Here is a 23,609-nt window from a genome sequence, read left to right as displayed (position 1 = left end):
TACAGATCATCTACCATTATTATGTGGTATAATCAATTTTTAAAAAGACATGCAATTCCCTGTCAGTATTAAGTCCTTGATCGACAGATCTTAATTTGATAAGCCATTTAGGCTCTAATTTCATTAGAGCCAAGATTTTGAAACCACCACGAGGATCATCAACAATTGTGTCTATGGCATGAAATTTGATATGTAATACTTCTGATAGTCTATGTTCTGTATTGTAATGTACTGCTAATGGATAGTTCACATTATTGTTTCTGATCGCTCCGATGTCTTCTTGAATGCGATCTTTGAGCGGTCTTATTGTTTACATCCCCTCTGGGTAGTGTTTAGAATTTTTTCAGGTGTTGCCCCTTCATCTATTCTTGCATCAGGGACGTTACGTTGATTTATAATATTGATTTTGCAATATGGCCTTTCATGTACAATGGGCCTTGTTGTTTTGAATTAGCTGTCATGGTTTTATCTATATAAGGACATCACCAACAATCCCTATATGATTTTTCTTACTGCCAAGTATGTACATACAGTTAATATTTTGTACAACACCTCTGTTTGATATCTTTATACTGTTTCTATCAGAATTGACGTGATCTTTGTGTATCTACCGTGTAGATACCCAATTGACTTGATACCTTGTCTTCGATGACACTAATTGGAGTCGGGAATTAACAGACCAACCATTAGGTGGGTTTTATTGTATATTCTTTCTTTGTGTTCTATAGATATGAGTGTGCTTCTTATACTCATACAACATATGGCGTTGTGATATCTATTATATGAGCACGGGCGCAAGACTAGGTCAGAACTATTTTTTACAGCAAATATGCCGTGGATCTGTATGATGATTTCACCATTATACCTTTTAACACACAATTAGTGGTCCACTACTTTTGTGTTTTTTCTTTGGATTTCTCTCTTTCTTTATAATTGCTTTTTTCTCTATTGTTACTCTGGTGTTATACTTTTGTCTACATGAATCTGGTTTTGAGCACTGTTCATCTTTCGGGTGACTTTTGCTATTGGTGAGACTCTTATTCTACTTGTATATAATATTGTATTTGTGAATATATAATACTGTTTTTCTAATTCTAATTTTATTATACTGATTATATATGCATTTTTATGTCTACAGCCTTGAGAAAGTCATAGTACTTATCAAGTACGGACGAAACACGTGTTGACTGTTTTGGATATTGGATATGGGTCTGAAGATCAATAAAAAGAAAAAAATTTTATTGAAGCTTTGAAGATTATTCAACCTGTCCTGTGGAACTTTGGAACACTTCGGATTCTCTAAGGACTTTTTTGAATTGTACATCGAATTTTTAGGAATACTGGTCCTGATATAAGAGTTGTGTATAGGACCGTGTTTAGTTTGAATATGGGTGTGCGTAACTAGCTGGCTTTTCTTCTGATAACTGTGCACAGACAGGCCTCAACAGAAAGATTATTGTTTACCCTTCATTTTCAAAACTCAAATTAAGAACGCACAGTCCTATCTGACATCTTTAAGTATGTAGATGTGTCTCCTCACTGCAGCAATGAGAGAGAGCGTAGGAGGGGGTTAAGAGAGTTTGAGTGGAAAATAGAGAAGGAGATAGATAGAGGGTTGCTAAGAGAGAGGAAGGATGAAATGGGGGAGAAGAGGGGGAGAGAAGGAGAGGTGTGAGCAAGACTGCAAGGTGAGGCTGAGAGAAAGATGTTCGAGCTAGAGGCAGAAGGGATTGCAGAGAGGGAGAAAGAAGAGGCTGACAGAGTACGAGAACTATAAAGATAGAGAGTGGGGTGCAGAAACGAGGGACGGGGTCGAGAAAATGGAAGGAAGAAGGCGAGACAATGGGAGAGGGGGAACGCTAGAAAACGGGCAAGCGAGGGAGAATGCAGGAGAGAAACAGGGTGAGAACGAGGGAGAAGTTTTAACTGCAGAGTTCTGGGGTAGTAGTAGTAGTAGTGTCCGCCATTGTTGTGATGTAGTGCGTGGGATCAGTCTGTGTGTAGCGTGTGGTAGTAGCGGAAGGCCTTATCTTAATGTAGGGTGGGTGTGGTCTGTCCGTGTTTTGGTGCAGGGCATCAGTAGTAATGACGAATATGAGGCAGAAGTCCGAATAGTGTAGTTGCACTCTCAAATTTACTTGAAAATACACCATTTGCCCACTCTTTTTTTCAAATTTTCTTTGGGGGGGGGGGGGGGGTGGAGCGCCCCATCAACCCCCCGTAGGTGGTTCAGGCTCGCTCGCAGCAGTGAAGTAAGACTATTGTTTTACGGCCTACCACTTTCAAATGTTACCAACCACCACTGCAAACCATGAACACTTGCAGTGATCTATATCAGCGTGCCCCCCCCCCCCCCCCCCAGGAACTGATCTTTGTCCATGATACTCTGAAAGTGGCAGCTCTAAACAATTGTCTGAAGAGATGGATCGATACAACATTGGCGGTGGCTACAGTGGCTGTCCTCTGCCGTTAGAAACAGGTGATTCCCCCTCACATGCTGACTGGATGAAGGATATGGCAGTGGCAGCCTCACGTGAACAGAAAATCTATTGCCTTCTGAATAAGCGCCCCAATTCAACAATATATGGTCTTTTTTTGTCTCAAGGGCGAGCTTCTATTCTTTAACCTAGGGTCTCCCCAAAGTCCCAGGGAAGAGTCGGGATCTTTTTCCCTTCTTTCTCCTGTTTGTTTGTTTTGTTTCCTTTTTGTTTTTCTCTTTTTTGTTCCTTTCTTCTTTCGTTCTCTTTCTGTAATATTACTGTAATCCCTTCTGTAGCATTGCCTTCTTTCATTGTTTGATGTTTACCGTGCTAGTATGGTTTGACTACTTTGTTTATATGGCTGTTTTATATCCCATGGGATTGATTGTTGTTACCCTGCACTACTTTGCATTATTGTTATTGCATTAAGTTATTCCATATTCTTAAAGCTCATTTCAAGGTTTATAATATTGAGCATGTTGTTTCTGTATGATGTTATGCAAATGAAAGTACCTTAATAAAGAAATTTTATAAAAAAAATAAAGGAGTCATCTTATGCCCTTGCTGAAAATAGACCATGAGTAGTGTTCATTAATATGGGGTCAAGACAAATGTGGGCCACCTATCCAGTGTGTAAAGTCTCAGATTTATCGGTAATCATTCATGTTGTCATAATTAATGATGGGCCAGTCCAAAAGGGAGTCCTATTCGGAGTCACTATCTTACTCGGGCCTTGTCAGTCATCTTATTTTCTTTTGGTGCTGCTGCTGCTATAGCTGCCTTTACTGTGCTAGTCTGTGGGTCTTGCTGGCTTTTGTCCATTGTGTCTCAGACCCCCTATACGAGCTCTGAGGTTAGTCTTTCCCTTTTTTAAGTTGGATTCACAGGATGCATCTTGCTTTTTTCTTATCTGAGATGGGTTGTGTTTTATTTTGAAACTCAGTGATGTCATTTAGGTATGTCCACTCATTTTTGATATGTTTGCTTTGTAGTTTTTTTTCCCAGTGATCGTACAGAATGGCTGACGTCTCAGGAGCGTAGTTGGTGCTATACCTTTATATAGTCAGCATTCAGAATTCTGGAAAGAGACCGCCCTTTCCCCTAAAAGGCTCAAAACACTTTCTCCTTTTCCTTGTAGCTGTGAAACTTATCCAGGACATCCCTGAGCCTCCTAATGTCTCTGTTTACGTTCTTCAGGCCCAATTCGAATATTGTCCTGCCACAAGTGATTTTCCAAGTCCTCACAGAGGCAGATCACAATCTTTGTCTGCAAATTTTCAATGGTTTTACTCCACGCCATATTCTCTCCCATGGCCTTATGTTGTGTTTCTTGAGAGCCTGTTGTCATTATCACATGTCTGATCGAGTGCTGGTTTGGGGTGGTAAAAAAGTTGATGGTTTTATTTTAAGTATTGCTTTTATGTTGTGTGAACTAAGTGTGTGTGGGCCACAAATCAGGGTGGGTACCAGTCTGGCTTACACAGCAAGGGCTGTCTTTTCCTACATCAGCTTTTAATGTGTTTACTGAAGACCTCATCTATCTATTCTGGTATCTCTGGGTGAAGTCAGGGGTATATTCAGCACTGTGAATTACCAAAGGTAGCTCTTAGAGGCAGTTGTACATGATGGCATATGGTGGTGTGATCTTTTGAAGTAAGAACATTTTCCCGGTGTAGTAGTGAGATGCACCTTACCTCTATGGTCCTCTTTCTGTGAAGTGGCCAGAGTCCTCACAAGTGGGTGATTTCAGGATCCCCCTCTCCTTCCCCATCCATCATTTGGCTGACATCATGTGAATCAGGTTGGGGGGGGTGGCACCCGCAAGTTAGTTCCTTATTTATCCCATCTTTAAAATGAAGGAGCTCTCTCTTTTAATGTATCTTGGCTCCCTGCCCCCCACCTGGTGCTGTCATGTTGTTATGCTTGCTCTTTGCATGGGAATAATATCTCCCAGCCACCCCTCTTATGGTACTCTGGCTGGTATCTTTCCTACTCTCCCAGTTCCCGAAGGCTGCTTCCATTGTGGCCAGGAGTGCCATCCCAATCGCCCATCTGCTTCAATGTTCCTCCTTAAGTTGGTCACATCCCTTTCTGCTGCCCCTTGAGCAGGAGGTTTTACCCCTGTCCAATATATTTTCAGTGTAATTCCACCACTATGAGGGAGCCCCACTAGAGCCTCCAGGCTCAGAGTCAGTGGTCTTAGTGTAGTCTACTCCTGACATCTGTCTTTAGTGCGTTCGTGAGCTCAAGCTTGGTACGTTATGTTATGTGTATTTGTAAAGCGAGCTATCACCTGCGAGGATATCTTGGTGCTGAGCAGGTGTGTGAGCCTGCCCTGCCTATGGTAGGTTGCTTAATTGAAAAGTCAGGTTTTCAGCTTCTTGAGGAAATTAAGAAGAGAGGAAGAGGCTCTGCTGTTGAGTGAAATGCCATTCCACGCTTTAGGGCCTCTTACCCACTCCAGTTTGAATGGGTCTGAGTAGCATATCTGCACAATTGGGAACTCCAGGACATGAAATGACTTGGTAATTGAGACTCGTTTGGGGGGAGGGGGGGACCTCAAAGCAGTACATCCGTCTAGGTTGGTATCATGACAAAACCTCCCTGTAGCCTTACAGTTAACATACAGTTGGCACATCCATTCTGATATTTTCAAGATGCTAGGCTTGCTCTTTCCCTTTAGACTATCATCTTCCCTATTTTGTCCTCCATGCTCACATGTTTGTTGCTCCTGTGAGACACTGGATCTGCACCATCCTCTTAAGATTATATCCAATAGAGACATCTAGCCGCAGATTCCTTACCTTAGAATATCCCAGGCGTCAGGCTGAAGCCACAATACTTTTGCTCGAGCAATACCTTTGCAGTCGAAGATGGCGTTGGTCAGCTCCATGTGACATTGGTGGCGTCTTCCGCGCCTGAAGTGACATCCGTGTCACCTATATAGGCGCCACCTAGGCGCGCTGACATCAGTTCTGTTTTTCCCACGCCAGCTAGTGCAGATCCGTGAAGAGAGCTACCCTCTGTCACTTTTTGACAGGCTTTTTTTCTATGTTTTTTGTCGATGATTTTTTGTGTGTAGGGTTTCCGTCAAGGTTAAGGAAAAATTCTTGATTCAAACGGTGCGGCACCTGCAATCATGCCATGTCAGTGACGGATCCCCACTTAATTTTGTCTCTGGTGCCTGGAGAACGACCATGACTCTGCATTGTGCTCCGACTGCCAGGCCATAGCTCCGAAGGCTTTGAGGGAGCGTTCCCTAAAGCTGCTTGCGGCCCAGCGTTCAACTCCTCGTCGCTTGCCCCAGAGGTCTCGTTCCCGGACCTGGTTAAGAGGAAGGTCCGGGCGCTGCTCCAGTAATCCCAAGGCCTCTTCACAAAGCTCAAAGTCATCAATTCGGTCAGGTAAGAGGCATAAGAAACACAAGAGGTCGAAGCGTGCTTTTTTTTCTATTAGTCTGTCCGCCACGACGGAAGAGCTCTAGGCCTCGTTCTGCAGACTCTGCTCCTGGGTTGGCTCTGCGCTTCCCTGCATTTCCAGGAGCCGGAGCAACCCCTGCTCAGCTTAAAGATTTCTATGACGCCATGTGCCTCAAGTTTGGGAAACCTGACCCACCAAAACTCACCTTCAGGCCCCAGAGGTTCAGGATGTGGCTCCATCAGGTTCCATGCCAGTGGCTGCGGCCCCGGCGCTGATGGCCCACAATGGATCCAGTGGTGGACCCGGACTGGCACCGCTCGTACTCCTGCGACTTTCTCCGGTTCCGGCCCCGCACTGTGACTCCAGACGATGCTGGTGCCAGTCCCATCCTTATCCCCGACAACCTGGAGCCAAATCAGCGCTCTTTGAAACCTATTCTGGCACAGACTGCACCCCTGGGTCCTAGGTCTGTTCCTCAGCCTTATTTGAGGGGCTAGGAATGAAGGAGGATTGGTAGTGGACGATGGACCCTTTACAAGACCAGCCTGAGCACGAAATGGACTGATATGAGAAACTGGATGAGGCCAGTGGACTGGATACCTTCCTGGATTCTTTCCTGCTTTCTCCCCCTACCGTGGCTACGGAGGAGTGAGCGTTATACGCTATGTTGGTGAGAAGGGCAGTTGAGGTCCTGGAATGTCAACTTCCTTCGGTGGACGTCAAGATGAACATCTTGGCGGAGGTCCTGCAGTCAGTTGTCTCCTGCTCAGAACCCCTTCTGCCTTTCAACGAGGTCTTAACTGGTGTCCTACTGAGCACCTGGTCCAAGTCCAGCACAGGGGCTCCTGTGAATAGGATCATTGCCCACCGCCATCAACCTCCAACGGGTGACTCGAAATTCCTCACCATCATCCTACCCGAGAGCTTGGTGGTCCAAGCCTCTACCTCACAAGGCATGTACCCTTCCGCACCCCCAAACAGAAAATAGAAGAGGCTGGATAGGGGTAAGAAGATTTTTTCATTGTGGTCAATGAACACTTCATGCCTATTGGGCCGTTACGCCCAATCTTTGTGGGAAATGGTTGTGCAGGTGCTGACACAGGTTCCGGAGGAGAGCCGGGCCCTTCTTTCCCAAGCGAAATCAGACAGGCAAGATTCGGCCAAGTTCACCATTCGTTGTGGGCTTGACACCACTGAATAGCTGGCAGAGCAATGCCATCAATGGTGGCTATTTAACCCCATGCCTGGCTGAGGACTTCTGGCTTTTCTGTGGAAGTCCAGGCTTGCTTTATGGACCTACCCTTTGGTGGCACACTCCACCTCGAAGGACAGGCAGACATGGCCCTGGAGCGCTTTATGGACTCTGGGGCTATTACCAAGTCCTTGGGCCTCTCGTTGACCACACGCCCTCTGTCTGCTTTTTGCCCCTTTTGTGGAAACAGAAAGGGCTTTCAGCCGTGCCAGCCATACTCCATCTACATTACTATGCAAGTTCAGCAACCTCTGCACAGCTATGGGTGCGGCTCCTTTCGATCCGTGGGTCAGGCGCCCAGAGGTCCAGTCAGTTCACTACTCTCCCTGCAGCACATAGTCTCTGACTTGCTATTAAATGGGATTCAGTCATTGTGTCTTTTCGGGTGTATGCTTAGAGTGCATTACCTCGTGAAGAGCGTTTTGAGAATAAGCTAATCGGTTGTTAGAAGGCTATATGCCTTCATACATTTATAGGGCACACAAGATGCACTTACATATGTAATTTGTAACATATTTTGTTTAATCCATCTCTTTGTTTAAAAACTCTGAGGCCAGTTAATATTTAGAAACATTTGACCATTAAGTAAATAAACCTAGAGGGCCTTTCTGTTATGTTTTCAGTTTTAAGTAAGAGATTGCCAGTATCCTATATTTAATACTACCAAAGACCTGCATATCTAAACATGTCTATTTTTGTTCAACTTTGCTTCTTTCATCCACCCCTCTTTTTCTCTTGTTACACATTTAGGCCTTGGAATGGATCAATGATAACGGACAGTTCTATTTGTCTACGCATACCTCAACTGGGTCCAGTATTCAACACACACAAGAACTTCTTAAAGAACATGAGGAGTTTCAGATCACGGCCAAGGTAGAAGTAACTTAACAACAATTAGATGTTTGAAATCTTTAAGCTTATTTAATGTATTGTATGTACTTAGCCAAGCTTAAGCTAATGTCTACTTAAGTGCATTTCAGTGACTTAAAAATTAAGTCAATGATAATTTTAACAAGTATGTCATAGAATATCATGCTGTTCATTATGCAGTCCAGTTTTCTGATGAAATACATTTTGAAAACAAATCAGCACCTTTTCCGTGCACATCCTACAGAGCATGTTTTTGGGTGCACACAGGACCAGACATGGTGACTCTACAACCTAAATTATACCACAGCACAGCTAATGATTCAATTTGTGATCAGATACAGGTCCTATGAAGCAGAGTTGCTTGTTGATTGTTGTTATACTTCTTTTGAGAGAATTGGTGACTTTCCATACCAGCTTCGCTCCCAGTACCATCTTAAGTTGACAGAACAGCAGGGTAAATATTTCAGACTTTAATTAGAATATGGAGCCTTCACCAAATGTTGGGAGTTGATGGTCAAAATATTAGTCTGCAATGATAAGAAATCTTTATCTCCTTAAAGTTTTTTTCTGGTGTGGCCTGAGCTCCAAAAGAAGTGGGTTGCCTTGCCAAAACAACGAGTGTGAGCCTAATGATGGGTTCAGATGCTACCTACTACAGGTTACGTAAGACCCTTCAAACCAAGGAGGCCATCTTTAGTGGAAGAGGATGCCTCACACTCATTATAGTGTCATGCTTCATCATTGGCATCCTCTCCCCTCCCCGGTAAGATGGCACTAAAAGGCAGACTCAACCTTGGCGAAGTCCAACTTATTGACTCGTTACTTGCTGTAGGACAAGAGATGAGAGAACTGAAATAAAAAAATATATGCTGAATCCTACTGGAACCTGCAGGTTTACCCGTAATTTGAAATTGGTGCGGTCTGTGTTCAAGTGCTAGTATGTTACAGTGCCAATAAATGACATAGAACAATGTGAATAAATGTAATCGGCAGCACATAGGGTTACTGTCTCAGTATTAAAGGATAGTGGCGTTCATCAGTCTCAGAGGGTGAGAAAATGGACACTGGTTAAAAACTGGAGCCTGATAGCTCAAGCTTATTTGCTAGGTAGTACGAGGTATTGTAGTGTACGGCTTTATGAGTCAGACAAGCTATCTTAAGTCGGATTCTAGCTTTAGCCAATTTAGTTGCAGCAGGTCGGGGGAAATGTGATCATATTTTCTCAAGCCCGTTATAAGTCTAGCCGATGCGTTCAAGGTAGCCCCGAGTGGGGCCAAGCTAGCTTTAGGCAATCCAGCGAGGGTCACCAGCCCATATTCCAATCTAGGGATAATCAGGGATTGATCCGCCGGCCTTAGATATTCCGGAGGGAGGAAAGGTTTGATTTTCTGCAGTGTGTTGGGTTGGAAATTGGCTCCCCTAGTAGTACCACTAATGTGTGCTTGCATGTGTAAGTGTTTATCCAAGGTGATACCTAATGATTTAGCAGAGTCCAACATGAGGTGTGCAGTTTAGAGCAGTTAGGTGTTTAATCCAGCCAAGGGTAGGAGCCGAGTGATTAGGTGGGGCGATCAAAAGAAATTCCGTTTTTAGAGTATTTAGTAGGAGATGGTTCTGAGCTAACCATTTTTGAGTTTGGACAAGTGCGGCATTTAATGTTTTTATGTCCTCCTGCAAGGAGATCTTCAGATATAATTGTGTGTCATCCGCATACATGTGGTATTGAATGTTCGCTCGGTTCAGAATGGCCGCAAGAGGTTCCATAAGAGAGTGGGCGAGAGCGCAGAACCTTGGGGGACTCCAATCATGACAGAGGTACTGGAAGCGAGGGCATGATTAACTTTGATCCTTTGCGTGCAGTTGTGCAAGAAGGAGGCAAACCAGTTTAAGACCGGTCCTGAGAGTCCCATCCTATATTGAAGGAGATCAATCAGGTTTTCATGTTTGATGGTATCAAATGTTGGGGACAGGTCCAGTAGGATCAGGAGACAAGGTATATTTTGGTCAAGGGCTCTCACGGCGTCATCAATGTGCATTAGTGCCGTTTCAGTACTGTGCCCTGATCTGAATCCTGACCGATGAGGGTCAAGGAGTTGATATTTCTCAATGTGTTTGCAGTGCTGCGAATGTATGCATTTTTCAAGCAATTTAGCTAGGGTCATACTGCCGGTAATAGGTCGAAAGTTGTTTGAATCTGATAAGTCCGCACTAGGCTTCTTAGGAATGGGAGTAACTTGCCCAACTTTCAGGCAGTCCGTAATCTTTCCCTGTAATAGGGATTCATTAATGATCCTGGACCAGAGAGGGAGAATGGCTGTGCTTAAATCTTTATAGAGCGTGGCAGGTAAAGGATCACCAAAATGGTTGGATGGTTTGATGGATGCCATGTTGTGCAGTAGCTCATTGCCTTCTGGTAGGAGAAAATATATCCAAGAGGCATTATTTTTGAGACAGCCTCTCCAAGGTGAGTATATTGTTGTGGGTTCTACCACCTCCCCTGATCCTGCGGGAGGTTTCTTAGATGACAATGATAGGGTGGCAGGTAATAGCTCCAGTTCAGGTTTTTCGGAGGAATGAGCTGTGAAATCATCATCACTGGGGAGCGGGGATAGCGGAGTAGAGTTCTGGTAAGAAGATTGGTTATATTGTTCCGTAATGATCTCAAAGAGTTTTTTAGGTCTATTTTTGGCTCCATCCAGTTGAATTCTGAAGTGGTCAGTTTTCGCCAGGCGGATGTGTTTGTTGTAAGCGCTTCTCACTTTCCTCAGTTGAGGGCCGAGTTACGTAAAGTAGCAGACAAAGTGACCACGGCCGAGGGGGACATACTGAACTTACAAGGAGAGATTGCGTCACTAAAGCAATAGGTGGCCCAGATGTCCGTGGCCAAGTCCATTGAGCTGAGGACGCAGAGAGTCGAGCCCGGCTCAGCAACATCAGAGTCCTACGGATTCCTGAGCGGGCTGAAAAGGGCTAGACAGAACACTTTCTGGAGCGCTCGATACGCACTCAGCTATGCCCAAAAGGCCTTTCTGAGTTATTTGCAGTGGAGGGAGCGCACATAGCCTTGGTTTCCACTCTGACCCTGGCTCATGCATTTGTCTGTGGGAGGGGGTGGGGGAACTTGGTATAGTTTGCATTATTTGTTATCAGTTATTGTATGCAGCATATGTTGAGTATGAGGGGTACGCACGTGCAGGGACCTGGGAGTAAGCAAGTGAGGCACTACTTGACAATGGGGGTTAAATTCATTTGCTGGAATGTAAAGGGACTTGTCATGTGCACAAAACATTACAGAGTAGTCTTGTTCCTCTGGAGGTACCACATCTCAGTGGCTTGTTTACAGGAAACCCACCTAGATGACAGGGAAGCCAATAAGTCACCTCATACCCAGATGCCCCGCGTCTCTAGGTGAGGGATTTCAACTGTGTACTAGACCCTGACCTGACCTGGACAGGCACCCTCCCCGACAAGGCACCAAGCCACGGATGACTGAGAGACTCCAAGAAACCTAGCAATACGTGCTATATGGGGAGATAGACACCCGACTCAGAGGCTGTACACCTGCCACTCTTCCTTTCAAAACAAACACAGTAGGTTGGACAGGGTTTTAATCTCTGAGACCGAGGCTGGCCTAAATGTTGAAGTAACCCACTTGGCCCATTTCCTCTCTGATCACTCCCCAATTAGCTGCATGGTCAGCTGGGGCCCCCCTGCCCGCCTTCATAGTACGAGGCGAATGCCATCGGATATCTTAGAAGATCCGGTTGGAAAGGAGAACATATCTCATATCCTGACTGACTATATGACAATGAATTGGGACGGGGCAAGCACCACTAGAGCCACAGAATGGAAGGCACTGAAAGCCGTGGTACAAGGGGCCAGTATGGGGCTGACATGTGGAGTCCGTAGGCAATTGCAACGGGACCCCGAGGTAGAGAAATCGGCATTGGCGGAGGCACAGGCTTCAGACCAAGCTGACCTGAATGCCTCTGTCCGAGAGTGGGATATACGTGCGTGCATAAGCAACTTATGGGATAGATTAGACAAGTACACACTCCATCAGTATTGACAGCGCATGCTTAGAGAGGGGGACAGGTCGGGAGAGCAGACCCCAGCACCAATTATTGCTCTCCATACACTGGCGGGTGGGGCAGTATACACCAGATCTGCAATCCTGCGGGTGCTCCAACGACACCTACAGACCGTATATGCTGCTGACCCAGCAGTGAGGAAGGATCGTTACATCCCATACTTGCGGGCCTTGAACCTGACGTGCCTCCCCACGCAGGCTTTTGATGAGCTCGAAGCACAGCTGACCATTATGGAAATACTAGGAGCACTACTAATTCTCCCAGGGGCTAAGGCCCCAGGATGGGATGGGTCCGCCTGAATTTGACAGCGTATTTTCGGCTACTGTGATAAAGGCACTACTGCAGGTCCACACTGAGGCCTTAGATTGTGGAATCTTACCCCTCAGCATGAGACAAGGTGAAATCTGTATGATACCAAAACTGGGTGGGGACAGCCGGGACCCTGTCTCTTATTGTTCGCTTACCATGATTAATACGGATGCTAAAATACTGTGCAAACTCCTTGCCCAATATATGCGACACCTTATACACAAAGACCAATGCGGCTTCATACCTGGGCGCCACACTGGCATCAACCTGCGCCAACTAACCCACATTATGCAGGAAGTGAAACACCAGTACACATAACTTGCTCTTGTGTCAATAGGCCTTGCAAAGGCCTTCGACACAGTCGACTGGGGTTCCTTGCTTGAGGTCCTTAAGACGGTTGGGTTCGGGCTCCACTTCCTTTGCTGGGTTAAAAAACTGTACACAGAACCACGTGCGTGAGTGCGAGTGGGTAGAGCCCGCTCAGAGGAATGGACTTAGGCCGTGCATGCGCCAGGTATGCCTGCTCTCGCCCCTCCTATTTGCTCTGGTCATTGAGCACCTGGCAGTGCGGATGCGGGAGGAGATGAGGCGGTGACACTTCTCAAGTGATCTCCCTGTTCGTGGACGATGCCCTCTTTTATGTTACGTCTCCCCTGGAGGCCCTACCCCGGCTCTGCAGCATTTAGAGCATTTTGGTGAGGTCTCTGGTCTGCGACTCAACCGACACAAATCACAGATTTTCCCTCTGGCATGCATGGCTATACTGCCACTAGAAAGTCTTTCAGACCTGGGAGTTAGGTGGAAACGGGGGCACTTCTGGTACCTTGGTGTCCATGTAGCACTTGACAATGCACAATTAATAGCTCTAAACATAGACAGGGTCATAGATGCCCTCTGACGCGCTCTCTCCTTCTGGAATACATTGCCACTCTCATTAATGGGCAGGTTTGCAGTGGCTAAAATGGTGATGCTGCCGCACTTCCTCTATGCGCTCCAGAGTTCACTCTGCCCTATCCCCAGTTGGATTTTTAAGCAGCTGAACGCTATCCTTGTCTCCTTGCTATGGGCAGGACAACGTAGCAGAGTGGCGCTGAGCACATTGACATGCAGTTATGAAGAGGAAGGGCTGGAGGCTCCACGCTTTGATTTATACTACTTAGCTGCACATCTTCAGCATGCATCCCATTGGTTAGAAGAGAGAACTGGGAAAAACAACTTCTTGCCGAACGAGCGCACTTGGACCTGCTCCCGATAGCACTGATGCAGGGCGGGGGGGGCGAACGAGGACCTGCCATATGCAGTTGTGAGAAGTTGGCCTGGCATATGCTGGTCACTAGTTATAGTGGCCACCTTGCACCAGTCCAGTTCGACTCTTATGGTAGATAGGTTTAAGACAACCTTTTAAAGAAAGCTATCCTAGTGGTAGCTGTGGAGAGCAGCCTTCAGGCTAAGTTTCAGAGGAATGTAAAGCAGCTTGTTTTACCTTATAATCTCTTGAATTACCAAATGAAAGAACACCACACAGGTATATATATCAAATATATATGTATTTATTACTAGACACACTCTACTAATCTCTTTATGAGATTAGAAGCCAGATACACATTCAAATGTCAACGTTTCACAATAAATTGAGCACAAATATGGCTGGAGCCCTAGGGGCGTAGCAGACCATATGCAAAAAAAATGGTATAAGGATGTCGACTTGCAAAATGACAAGGCCTAGGGCCTGGGGAATCGCTGGGGCTTCACTACCGCAGTGTTAGCAGGTAAGTAACAGGCCCACGGGAGACGCGTGCAGTGTGTGAACACAGCAGCGGGTTCCCTATTGATTATAATGGTGCCAGTTGCGGTTGGATTTATAAAGTTCTAGGGTACTTCGAGGAAGTCTACAAGCAAGCCACTTACAAGGTAAGTACTTCGAGGGCCAACACACACTAGGGCACTGGAGTGCACGAGTTACCTCACCCAGGGAAGCCGGGTGCATTGGTGTCGGGTCGCATCGCTGTTTTCTATGGAGTCCAAAGAAGACTTGCTGCTTGCTTCGACTGAAGAAGTGTCCGGTGGAATCCAAGGGTGGATTCAAGATGGAGTCGACCTGAAAATTGAAGGGATAGTGTTCAAAGTCACTTGCCAGTGACCGGTGGCCAGGAAGATGGCTGACCACGGATGTTGGGTGATTTCAGGTCGGCGATGGTGTTTTGACTCTTCGCTCACGAGGTCCAGGAGAGTTCGACGATGACCAGCAGCTGGATTCGGAGTGTCCCACGAAGTCTGCGGCTGATGGCGGTGTCGGCAACCGAATTGGAGCCAACAAGCCTTGGCAACTGCAAGTCTCGTAGACTGAAGAAAGTCGATGGTGCAGATCAGCAAGGTCTGAGGGACTCACCCAGCGAGGGTGAGTGAGGGCAGGCCAGGAGCAATCAGGGGAGCCCTTTTAGTCGATAAGAAAGTCTTCGAGGGACCCACTAGCCAATGGGCAAGTGATCGCGAAGATGCCTCTTCAGGAAACGCTTCACAGGAGCCCACGGTCACTCGGGACGGGGTAGGCCTCTGATTTTCACTGCATAACCTGCTGGAGGCTTGGGCCACAAATGGTCCAATGCACAAGTCCGTAGGACGTCGTGAAGGGTTTGCACTCGACAATAGTGCACGGTCCCCGGGTATTGCTGTTCCTCGTCACTCGTGGGGTCCACTCGCCACAGCTCTGCTGGGGACACACAATGGCCGTCGAGAAGTCAGGAAATCCACTTCCGGGGCAGCAGGGAGTTCGAACTCCGGCGGGAGCGGGAAAGTTTGCAACTGTTGATTAAGGTTTTTGGTGCCTACCAAGAAAGGGAGTCACTCCTTGACTCCAAGGGAGATTCTTCTGTCTTCCAAAGGTTGTGTAACGTCGAAGGGCCAGGATTCTTCGTTGTAGAGCGTCGTCCAGGGTTATCTGATTTGCAATGGCAAAGCTTGCTATCTTATAGTGAAGATAGGGGAGGGACTAGCTCTATGACCAGTCCTCTAGGAGGGTCAGGGGTGGGGGTGGTTACACCCACTTCCCTTTGTCCAGTTTCACGCCAGAGCAGGGACAGGTAGCCCCTGAACCGGTTTGAGCTGGCATATGCACAGAGGAGCCTACTGCTCCCCCAGTGCAGGACTTCAAAGCACTCTAGGAGTGCACCCACCCAGCCCCAATACACTAAATCCTGTCTGGAAGGTGGTGACACCTCCCTGTGACAGGATGCCTTTTGTTAGGCTTCCTCCACTGCGAGTTTCAGTCAGCAGCAGGAGGGCAGCCCAGTGTCTGTGCTGGTGGCATCCATTTTGTGATGCCAGGGCTCTATAGGATTTCTATTGTTTTACATGTCGTCCCCTCTAGAAGGGTGGGATCATGCTCCCACATCATGGACTGATGTGGGGGTATGATTCCAAGTTGTTTGACACCTAACACGACATGTTTTGATACAGTCATTCCAAAGTTAGCATTTTAATGCACCTAAGAGTATATGGTTTAACCGCATCCACAAACAGCCATAGAGAATAGACTCTGGTAGCTGCAGAGGGGCCCTGCTCAGGCAGAGGCACCCCCTCACATTGTAAACCAAGCACCCTGCCCACAGGATTGATAGTGCCTGCCATAGGGGTGGCTGATAAGTTTGTGTGTGTGTGTATGGTGAGATATAGAAACCTATATCTCAGTGAGGAGTGCTAACACTACCTCACACAGGCTGCAGTAGCAGGCCTGTGGTGTCAGATTGAGAATGCTTCCCAGGGGTGGCATAATACATGCTGCAGCCCCTGGTAGGCCTGTGAAGTGCCTAAGCCCTAGGTATCTAAAGTACCATATACCAGGGGTTCATAAGGTACCACAGTATCCAATCACTAGTGCATCTAATATGCACACCAAGTCGTTTAGAGAGAACAGAGAGACCGGGGCCCTGATTAGCAGGGACCCAGCCAGACTAGGGCCAGAAACCAGTGTATACTTCAGAATAAAAGTGGGGGCAACATAAGTGCAGATCCTACTCTCCTACAGCAGTACCCCATTCTGCAAATATATGGCAACAGTATGTGGAAAAGGTACTGAGACGCGCACCGTTCCATAGGGAACTCCCCATTTGGATACTATATACTGTATGATGCCTGTAGTTGACATCTGTCAGGCTGCGACGTGGGCGTTTGTGCGCACATTCATGAAAAACTACCTTGACAGCCAATTAATGGTATGATCTGAAATAGACACGTTAGTGATAGATTCCTTACCTTAGAATATCCCCAGGTGTCAGACTGGATCCGGAAAGTTTTCGCCAGCAGTACCCCGGCGCGTCGGTAGGCGTCGTCGTGCGGCTCCGCGTACGTCGCTGGCGTCGTATTTGCCGAGATGACGTCATCGGATCTATGTAGACGCGCCCACGCGCACTGATGTCAGTTCTTAATTTTTCCGCGCCAGCAAGCGCAGACCTGAGAGCGGTACTCCTAGTTAATATTTTAACTTTATTTCTAAGACTTGTTTCTCTTGCTTGTCGAGTACTCTTTCTGGTGCAGTAGAGATGCCCGGTGTTGTTGGAGACCCGGCAATCGGTTCCGCGACGCTCAAGGTCCCGCTCCTGTGGGAGATTGAGGAATAGGTCGCGGGGCCGACACCACCGGTTGTCGGAATCGGGGACAGGTAAGTCAAAGTGCCATAAGAAGTCGAAGAAGCGACGTCGCTCTTCGTCTTCCCCTCACTGGTCGCCGGACGCGGTAGAGGGGGTGGGTGGTCACTCCCCCGCAGCTCCAGTGGAGCCTCCGTTGTTTCCTACCCACCTTTCCCAGGGCCGTACGCGACTCCGGAAGAAATACAGGTATTCCTGTTGGCCATGGGCCATTTATTTGCCCCATAGGGCCCCTCCGGTGTGCCTTCGGGCCCTGTGGACCAGTTGGGTGGTTCTGCCCCCGTGCCGCCACCTTTGGCCCCGGCTACGCGAGCGCAATACCCTACAGCGCCGTTGACTCCGGCCTCGACGCCGCCTCCGGCCTCCAGCGCCGAGTCCGACGCCGCCTCCGGCATCGGGTCCAATGCTGGACACGACGCCGTTGCCTACAGGGCTGGACTGCGTCGAACCTGGATTGGTCTATTATCCTCCGATTCCTATTCCTGGTGGGGAGTTTATTTCCGTTCCCCGGGCCCCTCGTCCTTACCGGCCTCTTAAACAGCCAGTGGACGAAGGGTGGTACTGGGAGGGGTTTGAGGACCCTCTCGCAGCTCAATGTGAGGATGAACCGGAGTGGGAGGGTGATATGGAAGGTCCAGGCGATCTGGATTTCTCTCTGCACCCTGGTACACTGTCCCCTTCTTCCATAGCTACGGAGGAGGTTGGAACTTTTTCTGTGGTGTTGCATAGGGCAGCTGGGGCTCTTAACCATGAGCTCCCTTCCTTGCCTATCAGGACCAATCTCCTGACTGAGGTGCTGCAGCCGGCGACCTCCTCGGCGGAGCCGCTACTGCCCTTTAATGGCACGCTTACAGACATTCTGTTAAGCACCTGGATCAAGCCTAACACAGGGGTTCCTGTGGATAGGAGTGTGGCATGACGCCATAGCCCAGCCCCGGGCGATCCCAGTTTTCTCACGCAACACCCCACGCCTAAGAGTCTGGTTGTCCAGGCCTCTGCCTCCCTGAGTTTGGAACGCTTTAAAGACTCCCGGGCTACAGCCCAGTCCTTGGGTCTTGCCACAACGCGCGCTCCCTTGGGGTCTGCCTTTCGCTCCTTTCGAGGTCAGGGGCGAGGTGCCCAAATGCGTTCATTTCAGAGCCGCCGGCCTGCGCAGCTACAGTCTCAGTGCAGCCGCGTTCGGGGGGCCTGTCGAAGTGGGACATTGGGCCAGCGGATGGGTCAGTCCACCACCGCCCCTGCTACCACTGCCTCCAAACGTTCCTACACCAGGATTCGCCTTCACCTCCCCCAGTGGCGCACCATCACTTCGGACAGGTGGGTTCTGCAGATAGTCTGAAGGGGCTACTCCCTCCATTTCGAGACTACCCCTCCAGCCATGCCGCCTCAGTACCACTGCATGTCGGGGGATCACTTGGCGCTTCTCCAGCAGGAAGTTGCGGCCCTCTTGGCCAAAGTGGCCATTGAGCACGTTCCGACGCCAGAAGTAGGTCTTGGTTGTTACTCCCACTATTTCCTGGTTCCAAAGAAGGACAAGGGACTGCGTCCTATCTTAGACCTCCCGAACGTCAATCTCTTCTTCCGGAAGGAGAGTTCAAGGTGCTCACGCTTGCTCAGGTCTTGTCTGCCCTAGACCTGCAAGACTGGATGGTAGCGTTGAACTTGCAGGATGCTTATTTTCATATCCCCATCCTGCCGGTCCTCCGGCGTTACCTACGGTTCACGGTATGCCACGAGCACTTTCAGGTCTCCGTGCTCCCTTTCAGCCTTACCAGCGCCCCTCGGGTGTTCACGAAAGTGATGGCGGTGGTCGCGGCTCATCTGCGCAGATCAGGGGTCTCAGTCTTCCACTATCTGGACGACTGGCTGTTGAAGGCGGTCTCACCCCAGGCAGTCGTCTCCCACCTCCAGACTACGGCCGACCTCCTGCATTTGCTGGGTTTCTCCATCAACATGCCGAAGTTGCACCTGATTCCCTCTCCGAAGCTCCTCTTCATCGGAGCAGTTCTGGACACGGCGCAGTTTCGGGTTCTTCCTCTCGAACAGCGAGTCCGGGACATTCAGGCTATGATTCCGATCTTTCAGCCCTTGTCCTGGGTTTTGGTCAGGACGACCTTGAGGCTGCTGGGCCTCATGGCCTCCTGCATCCTGCTAACCAACCATGCCAGATGGCATATGCGGGCTCTGCAGTGGGACCTGAAGTTACAGTGAGCGCAGCATCAGGGGAACCTGTCTAACTACGTCCAGATCTCGGAGGGCGCTGCATAAGACTTGCAGTGGTGGCTCATGGACCAGTGTTGGGTCGGTGGCGGATCCCTCTCCCTTCCCCAACCGGAGCACACAGTGGTGACGGATGCGTCCCTCCTGGGATGGGGCGGCCACATGGGAGAGGCGGAGATCAGAGGCCTCTGGCGGAGTCCAAGCTCCATATGAATCTTTTGGAGCTCAGGGCGCTCCTACTTGCACTGAAAGCATTCCTTCCCTCTGTCAAGGAGAGAGTAGTGCAGGTGTTTCCAGACAACACCACCGCCATGTGGTACTGCAACAAAAAGGGCGGGGTGGGGTCGTGGACCCTATGTCAGGAGGCTCTGCGCCTCTGGACATGGCTGGAACGTCAAGGCATTTCCTTGACGGTTCGACACCTGGCAGGTTCGTTGAATGCCAGGGCGGACAAACTCCGCCGCCGGTGCCTGATGGGTCACGAATGGCGTCTTCACTCGGAAGTGGCACAAGGTCTCTTTCAGCAGTGGGGAGAACCTAGGTTAGATCTATTCGCCACCGAAGAGAACGCGCAATGTTGCGGTCTATTGTAGGCCTTTCCGCCTATACCACTTCTACCCAGAGTGCTGAAGAAGATCAGGCGCGACCGGGCCCAAGTCATTCTTGTGGCACCGGACTGGGCTTGAAGAGTTAGGTATCCTGAGCTACTCAGTATGAGCATGGATCCCCTGATCCGACTGCCTCTTCGGGAGGATCTTCTGTCGCAGCAACAGGAGACGGTCCTCCACCCGAACCTGTCCAGCCTCCACCTCCTTTCGTGGAGATTGAGCGGCGACAGTTGATTCCATTTGACTTGCCTCCTGAAGTCTGTAATGTGATTCTGGCAGCCAGGTGTCCCTCAACTAAAACTGTATACGTCTGTCGTGGAACAAGTTTGTGGCATGGTGCACAGCGAAAGCTGTAGAACCCCTTTCTGCCCCTCTTTCTGAGGTCCTATTGTTCCTTCTCTCTTTGGCCCAGCAGGGCTCTGCTCTGGGCACTATCAAGGGCTACCTTTCTGCTCTTTCATTCTTTCTCAGGCTGCCTGATCAGCCCTCTCTTGTCGAGTCCCCTTTTGTCAATAGATTTCTCAAAGGCATTACTCACCTTTTCCCTCCTATTCCTTTTGAAATGCCTCAGTGGGACTTGAATCTGGTTCTCCCATACCTAATGTGCCCTCCCTTTGAGCCTCTTAATAACTGTCCTTTGCGGTTATTAACTATGAAAACTGTCTTCTTAGTGGCCATCACCTCCGCTAGGCATGTGAGTTAGCTCCAGGTTCTTTCATGTAAACCTCCATTCCTGGCGATTCTTCCGGACATTGTTGTGCTTCGACATCGTCCATGCTTTCTGCCAAAAGTATTATGTGCCTTTCATCTCGGGCAAACTGTCACTTTGCCCACTTTCTTTCCGCCTTCGCACCCTTCAACAGAGGACGCGGTGTCACCCTGCAAGAGATCTGTCAGGCAGCCACATTGGCCTTGCTGCATACTTTCACTAAGAACTATTGCCTTGACGGTCAAGTCCAGAGAGACGGCTTCTTTGGCTGGTCGGTTCTCCGTGACTTTCTGGTGTGATTTTACTTTGCAGACCCACCACTGGGGTTGGTATTGCTTGGGTATGTATTCTAAAGTAAGGAATCTATCACTAACGTGTCTCTTTCAGATGCACAAGTTACTTATTTGTGTAACGATATATCTGTAAGAGACATTAGTTAGTGATAGACTCCTTACCTCCCGCCCATCCTCCCCGTTCGGCGAACTGTTCTCTAGGGTTCAGGTCATCCCTTTCAGGGCCCTAGTTCTATTGCACCAGTAGTCGGTCTCTGGCATGGCTCTGCGTTCCTGGCGCGGAAAGTCGTTTACAGAACTGATGTCAGCGCGCGTGGGCGCGTCTAAGTAGCTCTGATGACGTTATCTCGGCGAATACGATGCCAGCAACATACGCAGAGCCGCACGACGACGCCTACCGACGCACAGGGGTACTGCTAACGAAAACTTTTCGGATCCAGTCTGATGCCTGGGGATATTCTAAGGTAAGGAATCTAGCAGTAATTAATGTCTCTTACAGATATATCGTTACACAAGTAAGTAACTTGTGCGTTAATTTGCTTGCTCGGTCCAGCACTACTTTTTGCTCTGAACCATTCCACAGACCCACCACCTTGGGAGGTACTGCTTTTGTACAAATTTTAAAGGTGGATAATCTGCAGTAAGACGTATCCTTAGGAAGAACAGGTTACTTACCATCTGTAATGCTCTTTCTGGTTGACTCTCTATCTAACCATAGATTCCTCACTGCTCTCCCACCACTCTGTTCTGTGGTGGGGTCTTATTTACAATATAAAAAAGTCCATGTCTAGAAATTTGCACACTGGTATTGATGATTACTGGTGGGCTCTGCATCTGAGGGCGCAAAAATAGAAAAGAAACTAATGTCAGCACACCTGGATGGTTCTTTTGTGTGGCTTCATTTATTACTTCTGAGATGGAACAATGTTGCATTGGAGCCCAAGACGAGAGTTGGAGTGAGGCCTGTGCGGGGGCCTGAATTGCGGCCAGGACCCGCCCGTGGAGCGTCTGACAGATTGTACCCCCTGAGTTTTGGGGGCCGGACAGTAAAACACCGGGATCCCTGGTGGGCGCCGTGTTGAGGCCTGAATTGTGGCCGAGACTCAACCACTGAGCGACTGACAGAGGGGGTCCCCTGAGGGCTAGTTCACATGGTGCCGGGACCCCCAAAGGGCACATTCGAATTCCAGAGGTGTTGTGCGGGTCCCTGCTGGGCCCAGAGCAGTATTAGACCTACATCCTTGGCTCTATCCTGGCATTAGAACCTGAAGCCAGGTGCCTTAAGGTGCAGCAGATGGAGAGACACACTTTTCCTGATCCCGTTTTGGCCTTCGGAGAGAGGCCGGAAGGCAGGGGCCAGCTGCAGAGTGACGACAAGTGCAGGGTCTGGCCCGGTGTCGGAGATGGCCCTTCACACACAGCTGAATGAAGGAGGTAGGACAGTGCCACGGTGTAGTCGTTATTACCCCTGGTGCCCTAGGATCTTCAGGGCATTTGGTTGTTACCTTCCTGGTTGGACTGGCCGAAGTTTGCAAAGGGGTGGGGTGTGCGAGGACGTGAGATCCCAGCCTCATCCAAGGAACTGTGGGGAGCTACCCTATGGCTGTGGCCGCCTTGGGGCCCAGCATAGTGGCACTGTTATGGGACTAACATGCAGAAGCTGAGGAGCTTTGAAGGAGCCTCTATGGCATGATCTACTGACATGGCTGGTGGGGAGCATGGTGGTTCCGGCTGGCCCCTGTTCCCCTGGTTTCAGACTTTGTTGGCGAACGACGGCAGGGGCTGCCCTGGGTGAAGAACCTGATTAGGACTTCGAGAATTTGAATGGGTGTGTAGGGCCCCCATCCTCGTTGTGGAAGATGGAAATGTGCAGAGGTTTGGACCCCGTGGGATATTCCAATGGGAAAGGACATGTCCCACAAACAGAAGCAAGCACAGGTGAACACCATTGATAATTAGACCCTTCCAAGGCAGCTGGTTAAGATGCCTGAAGACAAACCCCCAACAGACATGTGAGATGGGCACTGGGCGGTGGGGGCTACCCTGATGGGACCTTATGGCTAGGATTATGGGGTTCAGAGAGGCAATGTCACTCAAGAGCACAGAAGCCATTGAGGTAAACATCTCAAGGACGGATTTTTGCAAAATAGTTTACAGGGTTACTTTGGCAGAGGGCAATGTCTTGGTGCTCGAGCAGGAGGTGAATGCCTTGAAATGGACAGTGGCATCTCTCCAATCATAGTATCCTAGACTGGAAGATCGTATGGCTGTTTCTGAAGGATGCTCTTAATGGAATAACCTGCATGTGGTGGACATTCCTTAGTGTGTGGAGGGGCAAGATGTAGAGCTATTCCTGCTGGATTGGATTTTCAACACTCTGAAACAACAGAAACTCTCTAAATTGTTTACGATTTAGAGGATATATCAAACTCAGGCACCTGCTCCGAGCGCCGAGAAGGACCCTCATAGCCCGCCTCTTCAAATATTGAGCCCGGGATGTTGTTCTGCAGTACATCTGGGCACATGTGATACCACAATTTGAAGGCCACAATGTCATGATGTTCCCAGACTACACTCGGAAATTACAGGATCGCCAAAAAGCCTGTGTCAATAATGAAGGGGTTATAGGACTTAACTATCCATTACAGCCTGATGTTCCTGGTGTGGCTGAGGTTACAATATAAATGCAAGGCTTTCTTTTTTTTTTTTTTTTT

The 23,609-nt window shown here is 48.7% G+C and overlaps 1 protein-coding gene across 2 annotated transcripts in view; it reads left to right on the top strand.

Moving 5' to 3' along the window:
• The window catches only part of TRIO (trio Rho guanine nucleotide exchange factor), a 4,621,980-nt gene that overhangs the window by 2,248,009 nt on the left and 2,350,362 nt on the right, over positions 1–23,609 (top strand). For both annotated transcript variants that reach the window (XM_085606120.1, XM_085606121.1), the window contains exon 21: positions 7,903–8,025. In XM_085606120.1, coding sequence (XP_085462246.1) covers positions 7,903–8,025 — 123 coding nt within the window. The remainder of the gene's footprint in view (positions 1–7,902; positions 8,026–23,609) is intronic.

The sequence above is a fragment of the Triturus cristatus genome, chromosome 5_1 (genome assembly GCF_964204655.1).
Source record: "Triturus cristatus chromosome 5_1, aTriCri1.1, whole genome shotgun sequence".
Taxonomy (NCBI): domain Eukaryota; kingdom Metazoa; phylum Chordata; class Amphibia; order Caudata; family Salamandridae; genus Triturus; species Triturus cristatus.
This window is presented reverse-complemented; position numbering and strand designations above follow the sequence as displayed.